Genomic DNA, 12,727 nt, shown 5'->3' on the forward strand with positions numbered 1-12,727 from the left:
CGGTTTTTCTCTTCTCTTATAACCGCGCAGCATACGTACGATGCAATCTGCGTTGCGGTTTACCTCGTTACTTGTATTACCGGCTACGCGATTGATCGATTTAATCCCGCCTCAGCCGCAATCGCGTATTCAATTCTCGTCGATGTTCCACCGCGAATGAATTCCTTTGAAATTGCTTTGTGTATTTGAATTTTTACTTTTAGTAATTTTATTTTATAATAGAATCCCGAACGTAACACAGGAATAAACGTCGATTAACCCCTTGTTACATAATATACTACAAACGATGTGATCCCAGAGTGACGAATGCGTTGAGATTTCTTACGCGTATAGAACGTGTTACGAGGTACGCGATGTAATATTATTGCGAGACTTGAACGTTATCCGAAAAACGCGCTATTCCGTAAACCGCCCCTCGTATTCCGGTCGGATTAAACAATCAAGCCAAATCCTGAGGCGGTATGATGGGGCGGATTCAGTGTGCCTAAAAAATTCAGCATCACCCGGTCCGCTTTCACTCCCCGGGCAAACTGCCAGAGCGATCCGACTGCGATAACATTTACATAAGCTAAACTTACAGCCTGCGTGAATGACACACGTACTACACGTGCGTAAATCATACGAGAGAACGTGAGAACGGGCTTAAGGAAGAGGAGGAATTCACCCCTGGCGTAAACTTGGTTGCTATCCTAGAAATCCCTTTCTTCTTTACTCCGCAGCTCGATCGCTCGAATCGATATCGTCCAAGCCGTCGACACTCGCATTATCGCGCCAAGCATCCCAAGAATTTTTTACGGCAAAGGCGAGCGAAACATCGCGTTGCGATACTGAATGGGGAAAAGAAGTGGAAACGCCACTTGGAATTTGTCAGACGACGCGAGATGCCGGAAGTCGTATTCCCCCTGGACGAAATGACGATCACGCGTTCAATGTCCGTGCGGAAAGCATTTCATCTCCATCGGAAACTGGAAAGGATCTCCGACGCTCTTTTGTCTCAGCGGTATCTCATTTTCCCTGATTACGCCTGTTTTTTTTTTTTTTAAATAGTTTTGCTGTCCCGTTTGGGGAGGGTAAGTAAACTTTTGGTCTAACGATTCCGTTTCGGCTCTTCGCGTTCCTGACACGGACGCGTAAGACAAGCGGAAAAGTTTCTTCTCTGCAGGTTTTGCCACAGCACACGCTATTCGGCCATCCAACCCCCTCGATCAAGGCGGAATTGCTGCCGGGTAATTATCACCTTGGCATCAAACTCGGCGCGCTGACGACGCTCAAAGCTCAATTAAAACGAAGTATCAAATTTTGTCTTCCTTTCGTACACTAACAACGCGTGTAAGACATTACACGACCGAATAAAAGATGGAGAAAGGATGTTTGCGGTGAGTAAAATTGAAAAATTGTAAACCGGGCTTTGAGAAATCCGGCACAAAGATCTTCGTAGTATCGATCTGGTCAGGTGGGCTGAATCATTGAACTTACAAAATATTCGTCTCGTCACGAGTACAAAGAATTTGAACGATTTTGTATAAAATTTTTTCTAGTTTTCAGAAATTCAGGGATTTTCTCTCGTTACTTGGGCAGACTCTTCGATTCAAAAGAAAACTATCGCAAATTTGATCGGAGCAAAAGAGAGAAAAAAATCGCAGGTAATGAATGTGTTAAAAATAATCGTCGGAGCTTCTTTCGATCACTTTGATTCAATTTCCAGTATAACCGACGTGGCCAAAACACGCGGATCAGAGTTATAGAAATGAATGGTCGCGCCGGTTCGGCGCTTATATTTTCAGATTCGGCAAGGGAGAATTTACGGCCACGCAACGAACGCAATTATTGCCCGGACGCGTGATTTACAACAATTTTCGCCAGGGGTTAAATCAGCTGGGTCGGCACGCACCGCGTTACAGGCTGCGTCATAATTGCGAAGGGAGTCGGGAAAGCCGGAAGGTTAATTAAAATTTTCCGCACCCTCCCTCCTCGCGCCTGCAACACGTTTAACCCTATCTTTGGGTTGAATAATTGCAGTCGGCACGATCAGTGCGAGGAAAAGGCAAAACGGAAAAATTTTGGCTGAGGTAAGAAAGAAAAAAACGAAAAAAAAAAAAACTGTTCTATCGCCGATGGAACTTTGCTGGAAATTTTCACGTGCAAAAAAGACTCTGCCGATCAGCTTCGCGTTTCGTCATTTTATTACAAGGCACGTAAGTATGTAACAACTGAAGAGAAACGGCGATTTTTTCGCCTCGCGACGAAAGCCTCGATTGGCACTCGAAAATCGCGGGTTTTAGGCACGCCTTATATAACGTAGGCGCTGAACCGGACTGAATGAACCACTTATATGCCGCGACGCCGGGATTCCATCAAACCCATTAATCAAGCCCTCTTTCAAATTCTCTTACACCCTCTCGCAAGTCCGTTTGAATTTCATCTCGAATTACAATATCGTTTTTCACGCTGTTTGATTCGCTGTTTTTTCTCGCTTTCTCTCTCTCTTCTTATTTTCTGCCTTTTCAATCAACCCAGTCATAATTTCAGCAATATCGCAGCCGCAAAAGCTTGAGAGCTTGCTGCAAGCATATTACAAATACTTACGGCCCTAACCGACTCGAGTTTCGATTGAATAGCGACGCTCTTTAAATTTCCGTTTTCAACAATTCCGCCTCTCTGTATTTCCGATGGCGAAAAGTCGTCAAACTCGATTCTCGGTCTGACCACACCTCTGCCGTTACTACTTACAAAGTCTCGCCAAGCGTTAATGTACAACAATGCAAGCTCGCGCAGAGTGGAAAAAATTCCGTCACAATTTCAGGTTTTCCAGGGCCTAAAACCTAGTATTCCCAGACATTTTCCCCAGTTCTAGTAAGTTACTAAAACCTAAATCGTTCAGATTATCAACTCTATATTCGGCTAAAATTCAATTCGAATTGAAGAAAAATATAATTTACAAAAAAGTCGGTTCACAAGCCAATTTGTTATATCGACGAAAAAATAAAACTTGTTGTCTAAAAAAATCATTTCTAATCTGATATTTTCAATTATTTCCAAGACCGAATCAAAAATTCCCCGACAATCCAGGTTTTGCAGATTTTTCATGTCTGTGGTCCACCCGAGTGGGTAAAAATTTTCTACATCTTTGCTCTCTACGTTTGAATAAGAAAAATTGTATGGTAAGAATTGATTTTTCCTCCTTCGGATATTATCTCGCATAACGATATCGAAAATAATAATCTACGAGGAGCCGGTAGGCGCAGATAACGTTCGCTACTCAGTGTGAACAGATTATCCGGAATTGAAGATGATTAGTCAGCCGCTGTGCATGATATATAAGCCGGGATGCTCTTATCCGGAGTTTCTTCCCTTGGTTAAAAGTTGCCCGAAGCCTTCAGAAGTCGAGTCTCTCTCAGAACTACCAGGAGGGTATATACATATACGAGGCGCGGGGTGAGGGGGCGAGTGGATCAGAGGGTTGCGCGTTACGCGGCGATGGTAGAAAATCAGATTACATCCGTCTTTTTCTTTCACCCCTTTTCATTTTTTCCTCCTCCACGTCCACCTTCCACCTCTTTTTTTTTTCAACCTTCCTTTCTCCCTTCTTTTCTCTCCTCGTTTCCTTCCTTCCTTCCTTCCTTCCTTCCTTCAGACTTCCTCCGCACGGAGAGACGACGCTGCGGGGTCTGGAAAAAGAGGAAACCAGCGGGCGGGGGGTTCAGGGGGCGGCGCGAAGAGGTCGAGGCGAGGCGATAGGGGGGGAGGGTGAGCTGACAGGAGTGTCACCCGAGGCCGTGAGCCTCGGGGAGGAAATATCGACCCGATATATACCTACTCTATACCTGCGTAGTCCACTATACTCTATGAATCGTGATGGTGTCCTGGTTGCGCGACCGCGTGTCCGCGAAAAATCCCCTTCGTCCGACGGACGGACCCTCGGATACACCCTCGATTCCTCGGCAAATCCTCCTCTGAGCTATCAGACTCACCGGGTCTCACGTTACATATACTCTCATATGTACTAACCGACTTTTTTACGTTTATTCACGACTGGTATTTTTTTAGTACATTAGCGCACGCCGACAAAGCAGTCAAACGGCGCTTTTTACAATTATTCAAGATTCAAACTGAAAACTTAGTTTCATCAAAATGAATTTGCAGCCTATGCTGAAAAAAAATTTTGCAAATCCTTTCGGTAGTTCCAGAGATTACCGCCTACCTACGAACAAACAAACTTTACCTTTTCACAATATTAGTACGGATAGAAAACGTGACGCGTACTTTAAATTGGCACACCCTGTACAGATATGTGTGTACATATTACGTAGGCACGTAGGTTGTCAAGACTAATTTAAAACTGCGTTCGTTGCCGCGAATCATTCCGTACTAGGGAAGTTGAGATGCTGCGGTGGATATCGGTTAATGTAACAATATATAACAATATATACGGTACGTGACAATTCGCGTGCGTAAGCATAGGATGCGACACGACGGGCAACAGCCCGCGAATAGGCGGGAGGTATACCTACCGTCGTTCGATAATTACCAGAGAATATGACGTTTCTGATTAATACGTTTCTCCCACTGCCTAATTGCCGGGGAACACGACAACTCGGCACAGCTGCTATACGTAGGCATATATTCCTCGAGGCGTGTTGGTTTATACAAGGTACGGGTTTACCTGCATGGGTCTGCAATTTAAATTGAAAACCTGCACAGAGCAGGGTGAAGGGAAGAAAAACTTGCAAGAAAAAGACGAGACTTAAATCAAGGCAGTGTTGGAAAGAGGAACGGGTCGTTAATCATTCCTTCGTCATTGGGTATATTTTGCACGCACCCTTCGACGACGACGACGACGACGATGATAATAATAATAATAATAATAACAACAATAACAGGGAGCAAGAAAAAATAATAATTTTGCAAATTAAAGGTATACGAGCGATCGTGTGATCGAAAACAAATGTATCGTACGGTATATCAACCCGCATAGCGCAAAACGCGGATAGTATAATATTGTCGCATGCTTATCGGACATCTTGTTCATTTCGGCATGTTGTATCGTTGTGAACGATATTCGTGGGCGGTGGTAGAATTTAATCGTGGGAGCGATTTGTCCCCTTCGTCGTGTAAGCATGCCTTTTGTTTTTTTAATTGCGAAAAGCAAGTTTAATGGTTGTGGGACGGAGAATTTTTCAACGTCATGCGACTGCCGTTGCATGCTGGGTATGTGTTATAATTCGTACAACCCCCGGGGCTGTGATCGAAATTTAACAAAACACCCGCCGCCTTCCGTTAACGAAGCAGATATCATGAACAATAATAATTAAGAGTTGTATTGTACCTGCGTGCGATTCGTCAATCTGTCGTCGAGGAATCGGATCCTTGTGGAATATATTAATTATATAGTAAAGTTCCCTGTGGTTTTTATCCCACTGTGACGAGAAAAAAACAAAAAAAAAAAAAAATTGACGGTTCAATTCTTAGGACGAATTCAGTGATTACACAAATCACAGAAACGCTAAAATATACTGCTCTAAAAATCGTTCAATTATGAGGTGATAATTTCTAATTTTTTTTTTTTTTTTTTTTTTTTTTCACCACTTGTCGAGAACAAACTCGTGTTGTGAAAATTCTTTCGAGTAACGAAAGATAAATAAAACAATAAAAACTGCAAACGCCACGGGTGTAATATCGATATTCGCGAACGAAACGAGTTACCTATTAAAACACCTGCGTGTTCGGAGTACATTTTTCATTCCTGAATCGGGATCGATTCCCATGCAGACACGACGTATTAATGTGGCCAGCGTAATGCGTGAACCACCACCATCCCCCCTTAAAAAGTTGTAGGGTTGCCACTTTGTGCAATGCGTGAAAATCATACTCGGCGGGATGATTTCGAGTAGTTTGAAATATTAAATTCACGAAGATTTAGCGATTGACATTCGACATCCGGGTGGAGCAAAGATAAAAAAAAAAAAACAAAAAAAAAAAAGACTCCAAATTATTTAAACAAAGAGAATTGTACGTATAATACACCTACCGTGACCCTGCATATAACATGATATGCGATTTATTTTCATCGAGAAAGTGCGGATAAAAATTGACCGTAATATTTTATTATGACAATGTTTATATATATTTATTTTAATTCAGTTTTTCTTTTTCTTGTTTGTTTTTCATCTGGTTTATCTTCAATTCTTTTATGCTCAATTCGCTCTTTTACGCACTTGTCTCATCTTTCATACATGCCGTTTGTACTTTTGCGATATAATACGCGTGTACGTACGTCAATCTTTTTTCCCTTCCTCCCTTTCTTTCCATTCATATTAATATGATATAACAACAGTGATATACTTGTATTATGTATATATAATAATATACATTTATATACCTATATTACAATAATATTTCAATTACGTACAATCGTCGATACCGATAGATTCTTATTGTTTCTGTTTCCTTTTCCCCCCGCTGATCCCTGTCACTCGGATACATAACGCAATAAATTTAAACGCGGCCTAAATCAAATTCTTCCGTTTTGTCTTTTATAATAATTATAAGCATTTCACGCACTTGCACCATTACTTTTATTATTTTTGTAGTCGTGGTTATCATTGTTATTGCGTTATCCACTTTCACTGCTCTGCGGATAAACCAAACATCCTTTTATTCAATTATTTATTTATCATTTATACGAGTTTCTTATCAATAATATATCTACACGTAATATGTATATCCATACATATATATGTATGGATCAATTTATGCGTAGTGAAAAAAGTGAAAATATATCCAACAGTGTATCGATTTCGTAGAAAAATAATAATGGCAAATTGATATTATTAAGTATTATATGGGTGGTAAGGGGGGCGGGGGCGGAAAGGGGGGGGGGGGGGGGCAGAGGCGTAAGAAAGTCAACCTAGACTAGTGACGTTATTTTCTGACATTTTGGTTGATTCTTTCATTTTTCTTCATTGTTTCCGTTGTTTTACGTTTTTCCTTCTTTTTCTTTTCATCCTGTTTACGTACTATACAACGCGTACTCAAGTCAGCTTTGAGAAATTTTTATACGTATACCATCTATATTATACTAATTACCATATATTTTACAGAATTATGTACAACGTATTCTTTTTTCTTTTTGTTTTTTGTTTCTTTTTGTTTTTTGTTTTTTTTTTTTTAGTTTCTTGTTTTTTTTTTCGTCTTGCTCCGAGTTTTCGTCGTTTAAGTACGATTTCACGCCGACGTGACGATGGTATAAAAGTGTACAGAATAATACGCCGTACATTTGCTACACCATCGCATCGTCGCAATATATCGGAATCGTGAATTATACCATACGCATTGTATATTATACGCGATATTACTTCACCGTATCGCCTTCCGGCCGCGATATTCAATTCAATAATTATTTGTAGTACAACGGAATAATAATATCACCATTATAATTATACTAATAATAGTAATGATAATTATTATCATAGATAAATTTCCATACTCCCATATAATACAAAAGATTATTACTAACAAAGTTATCATTACGCGTACAGTTGCACGGGTACGTATTTGTACATACATATCACGCGTAACAAACGTGTGTACGATATGAAATACCAATACTTACGCCGTACAAGTATCTTCAAATTGGCCGAGGATGATTTACTTTCTTCGTATCTCTCTTTAAAACTCAATATTTGTTACATTTGTTTTCCCGCAACGAGTTTCATACACCCCGCCATTTTCCCTCCTCAATTAAACTGATATCGATTCGTTTGTCTGTATACGTATGCATCTATTTATATAGGTATTGTTGTTGAATTTACGAAGGTCGTTGGGAAATTTTCGATAACGATACGCGCAGACGTGAATCCTACGGCTCTATATACATAATACATATAGGTGTGGTAATATTTTATATGTGTATTCAAATTGTCAGGCACTCCGTTGAAAATATTCCAACAAGAATAGTTAATATTATTTCTTAATATCTATATTACCGTTACCGTTAACCCTTGTTGTTATTGTTTATTTTTATTGTTAATATTATTATTCTTACTTTGTTGATTCAACCTTAATTATCTTTGGTACCTCGAGTTCATCTCCGATCGATTTTTCCACCTTACACGTACAACGGTTATAATATCCGCATGCGTGGAGTCCGTGGGTGAAACATTTTTAAACACGTATCAATTTCCCTAATTTTCTTCCTTTTCGTTTCATTCGCTGTGGTTTGTTACTTGCGATAAATCCAAATCTCTAGCCTCTGTAATAAGATTCTTTAGCGATGCAAAACTTTACGTCGAACGATACAAGATCCGTGACAAAGTGATTGCTATATCGGTGAAAGAAAAAGAAGAACATGAAAAATTTCCAAGGATATTTGATACTTAGTATCAATCGTTAGACAGATCTGTATCCCACCACTGTATGCGTGACATGTATACCTATTGAAATAACAATACATCGTTATAGTAAAGACAATTACCTACCTAATTTATATAAACTATCGAAAGAGAAATTCATGGCACAAGATCGGTTAAAGTTATTTTTTACAACTTTTTTCATCACCCTCGACTCTCAATACGGGAATAAATTTCCTACTCTCGTACGTGAATTCTGTTTACATACCCGATACGCATTTGTGGATTTACATTGTATCCTAATATACATTTCTGAGTAATATACGTCTATATGCATACATACTTACCATATACGCGATTGTATTTACAAATTGATATAATTCTATAATTATGCTTGATTTTTTTTTTTTTTTCTTCTTTTTTCTTTACTCGTTCAGCTCCGCGCGCGTGTGAAAACACAAAAGAAAGATAAAGTAAAAGGTCGCTTGTCACAGACGTTGAATGATTATCGTACAGTGCGTATTTATCATTACACTAATGCCGCCGTTTTGCGATATATTCGATCGAGGAAAACTGCGCAACAATGGTAAAGAAAAAGGTTCTCGCGTACAATTTTGCGTACAAACGCAAGAGGAAAATAAAAAATTTACGACAAAGAGCAAAAAAAAAAAAAAATAAATAAATAAAATAAAAAATACCAAGATAGAATCGATCGCTAAACTCATTTCCTCTGGAAAGTTATCACATGCAAGTGTACGTCCGTGTTGTACATATTATTTGAGAAAGTAAGTAATACATAGGTTGGCCGATAAGAAAGATCAATATAAAGCGTGGAAGTCCGGAAACCCGTGTAATCTACATGAGAATATCCCCAGGGAAACGAGAGTAAATAATACGAGAAAATAAAACGAAGCTAAGGATTTTCTTCCACCAGGTACAACGGTGAATTGAGGTATGATCGAACGATCAGAGTCCGACTAACTAACTAACTAGTCGGGATGCAATTTTTAAACAGCTGTTTATGCGCCTTGACACATCTTTGCCTACAAAAACACGACTTCCAATATCAATGACAAAGGATCTGACGATTATTTACAGTTGTAATTACGCGCGGTAAGATCAAAGAAAGGGGGAGGAGGGAGGGAAGGGTGATCATTGGAAGAAGAGGAAGGTGGTGAAAAGAGGATAACAAGAATTGAACCAACGTTGATGACAGTGATCGAATAACGAATTACCGAATATATATAATATTATATATATATATATATATATATATATATATATATATATATATATGTGCGCGTGCGTTTCTGTATACCTAGAAGCAGTACTTCCGAGTGGTAACTTCCGGTACCGGACTCAACGTGGGGGGCCTCCCCTCGCGGAGGGCTGCCCCCTCTTCTTGTCAGCCGTAGTAGTAGCTCTTGTTGCTCATCGTTCTCGGGTTTTCGGACGATCGAAGGATCGTGTGGAGGCTGTCGGTGCCGACCATGTGATTACCGAGGTCGATCCTGACGCCCCCGTGATGCTGGTGATGCTGCTGACTCGTAGCGTGAATCGGCGTCGTCCCCATCAACCCGATTCTGCCGTCCGAGTAGTAACGCTCGCCGTGAAGACGCTCGGCCAGCTGCGTTTCCGGAATCCTGGATAGGGGTTCAAATGTCCCATTTTTTCTTTTCTCTATTTCGCTCTTATCCAACATCAATTATCGGCGATTAGTCGCCGACGAACGAAACAGCTAAGTTTTTACTTGTTCGTTTCAATGAAAAAATTCCAAAATGTTGTTGAAACTATAAATAACAAAGCCCTCAAGTACCTCGAGTCCTGCATCGGAACGGCAACTGGAGTTGTGAGATCGATGTCGGCGTCGATCTCCGAGATGTCGTCGGTGAATCCGTTCGGCAACGCGTCGTTGTTGGCGTGAAATTTAGCCTCCCTTTTAGCGCGATGTCGGCTGACCAACAATCGCCCGATAACCAGACCGAGGAATAGAAGTATTCCAGCCGTTACCGAAACGATTATGTAGAGATAGAATTTCTCCTGGTTTTCTGAGAGGGATTGGAAGAATCGAAAAAAGAAAAATGAATCCTGTTCGTCATTTGGACGGGTATTTGGGTAATGTTCACGAGATTCGTGGCATTGGTCAAGACACTTGTCGTTGTAACTGACGGGAAAGAAGACTCTAAAAGGTGTATTTTGAGAGGATATGAATTCCTTATTATCGTTCAAGACTGCTGTTACAACGATGAAAACGAGAGATGGAATACTCGTAAAGTACACATCGTCCCTTGAATGAATAATTCGATTAATAATAATATGATGATGCAGGTACGTATGTAATAAAGAGACATTAGACTAGGTTCAAAATTCAAACACATGCATATAAAATCTACCAACTACTGAGAATACAAACGTATTATATGCTTATATAATATTCACGTAACGTAATCGTAAAGAGTATGTATATAATACTGTAAGATGCGTAACAGCAAAAATGCAAGCCAGATATCTTATTTTTTTTTTTTTAATTTACTCCCCGCATTCCTAATGTAAAGAGGAGAAAATTTATTAGAAAACTTTACGAAAGAAAAATTAATAATAATAATAATAAATAAATAAATAAATAAATAAATATATGTAGTATAGTTTCAATCAATAAAACATCCAGCTCAGTGGATGACGAAGCGTGCGTCTAAGCTTCAACAACCCCCCGTTGGAAAATACTGAATTCTGTGTGAAGAAATCCGCAGCCAGCAATCACTTTTGGTTAAAAACAGACGGCTCGAGATCCTACCGAGATTCTCCCCCGATCTTACCGACGATCGGTAAGAATGATCGCGATCGGTAAGAGTGGTTTCCTGCGTATTGAAAATGAGGTATTCGCGATTCGTAGGCTTAGGGGTTGTTTTGAAAATATATCGTTTGATACTCACTTGATATGAAAGCGTAGGCATTGATCCACTCATTGAGATAGCCAACGACAACGCGTTCCTCCTCGGGAATGGCGTAGATAACTGTCGTGCAGTTTGTCGGAAAAACAGAGTCATCCTCAGCCTTACTACTACCGCCCCTGTCCCCCAACATCATTCCGGGGGTGTCCTCGGTCGGCATTTGGTTATGGCTATGCTTGCGCTTTTTCTCGTGTGTACCGACCGAGCTCGTTACCTTCAATCGCGAATCCACTATCCCGCGACCCGACAAGAAAATGGAGAAGAGAAAAAGAAACATAATCCAACAGCTCCGATATTAAACACATCTCTATGAATTTAGGGTGTATATTAAATGTTATATACTCTCAAACACAACAACTAAACGTCTACGTCTCTTTTCCAGGGGTTAAACTAAAACTATATACACCCTCTCTGTACACCAGTCTCTGCTGATTAACAAAGCAACTATGCGAATTGATGAAAACTCGAGGAAAAATAATTGCTGTGATGTATTCAACAAGTCGGTGCACTTCTTACACACTTTCAAATTTTATATTCACTGTACGTGATGAAAAAAAAAAAAAAGACAAGATGATTATACGTGTTTATAATCAAAGTAAATTAGGTTCAGTACACAAGATGATGAGACGGACAAAGATTCGCTCTAAAATTATTAGTGCTTCAAAAAATTTCTATATTCAATCGAGAGAAGCAGGAAAACAATTTTGCTTGAAAAAGAACACGGATGTTTGGTGATGATTACACATAAACAGTGCGACAAGTGAATGTATCGTTATGTTAAATACCTGTGAAAATATCCCAGAATTACAGAGGCCTTTGTCCGAAACATTCGGATGTTTTCTTTTACTTTTTCGTTTCTTTTGAAATGCGAGTATTTTATAAACGGTTGAATTGTTATATTCGATTTATTTCATTCGCACGACGAACTTTTGCGGCGAGAGACGATCGGTCTCACGTTGGTTTCTCGGTAGAAATACGCGAGGATGAAGTTTACAGAGCGCCGCAGTAAGCAAGCCGTTATCTCCCCACACGTGGGTATAAATCAAGTCAATTAGTACCGGAGATAACAACCGACCATATTTGAAAAACCAATTATACCTATATAGTATTATTCAGTCTACCGAAAGACGACGGTAGAATTGTTAATATTTCCAACCGAGATATTATACGATGAATTATGAGCTCGTAATATTCGAAGGTCGAGGAAAAATCTTTACGACGTTTCATATATATTTTTATCAATTTATGTATACTTTTGTATATACTTGAAATTTGTTTCTTAATTTTATCACACGTAACTTATACGATACGATTGTAACATACACCCGCCGACTCGATTCGTCGATTATACAAATTTGTTGTTATTTAATCAGAGTGAAATCGACTGTTACGTATTGATTATTTCGAAACTCTTGGCGATTCGTAAAG

The 12,727-nt window shown here is 39.6% G+C and overlaps 1 protein-coding gene across 6 annotated transcripts in view; it reads right to left on the minus strand.

Annotated features, from left to right (window-relative positions):
- Positions 1 to 9,629: 9,629 nt before the first annotated feature.
- The window catches only part of LOC107224931 (protein eva-1 homolog C), a 79,679-nt gene continuing 76,581 nt past the window's right edge, over positions 9,630 to 12,727 (minus strand). For 5 of the 6 annotated variants that reach the window (XM_046745851.1, XM_046745850.1, XM_046745852.1 and 2 more), the window contains 3 exons: positions 11,282 to 11,530; positions 10,165 to 10,396; positions 9,630 to 9,991 (listed from right to left, as the gene is read on the minus strand). In XM_046745851.1, the coding sequence (XP_046601807.1) occupies positions 9,754 to 9,991; positions 10,165 to 10,396; positions 11,282 to 11,530 (719 nt within the window). In that variant the 3' untranslated portion in view covers positions 9,630 to 9,753. The remainder of the gene's footprint in view (positions 9,992 to 10,164; positions 10,397 to 11,281; positions 11,531 to 12,727) is intronic. The other variant, XM_015665189.2, reaches the window with a different exon arrangement.

The sequence above is a fragment of the Neodiprion lecontei genome, chromosome 7 (assembly GCF_021901455.1).
Source record: "Neodiprion lecontei isolate iyNeoLeco1 chromosome 7, iyNeoLeco1.1, whole genome shotgun sequence".
NCBI classification, from domain to species: Eukaryota; Metazoa; Arthropoda; class Insecta; order Hymenoptera; family Diprionidae; genus Neodiprion; species Neodiprion lecontei.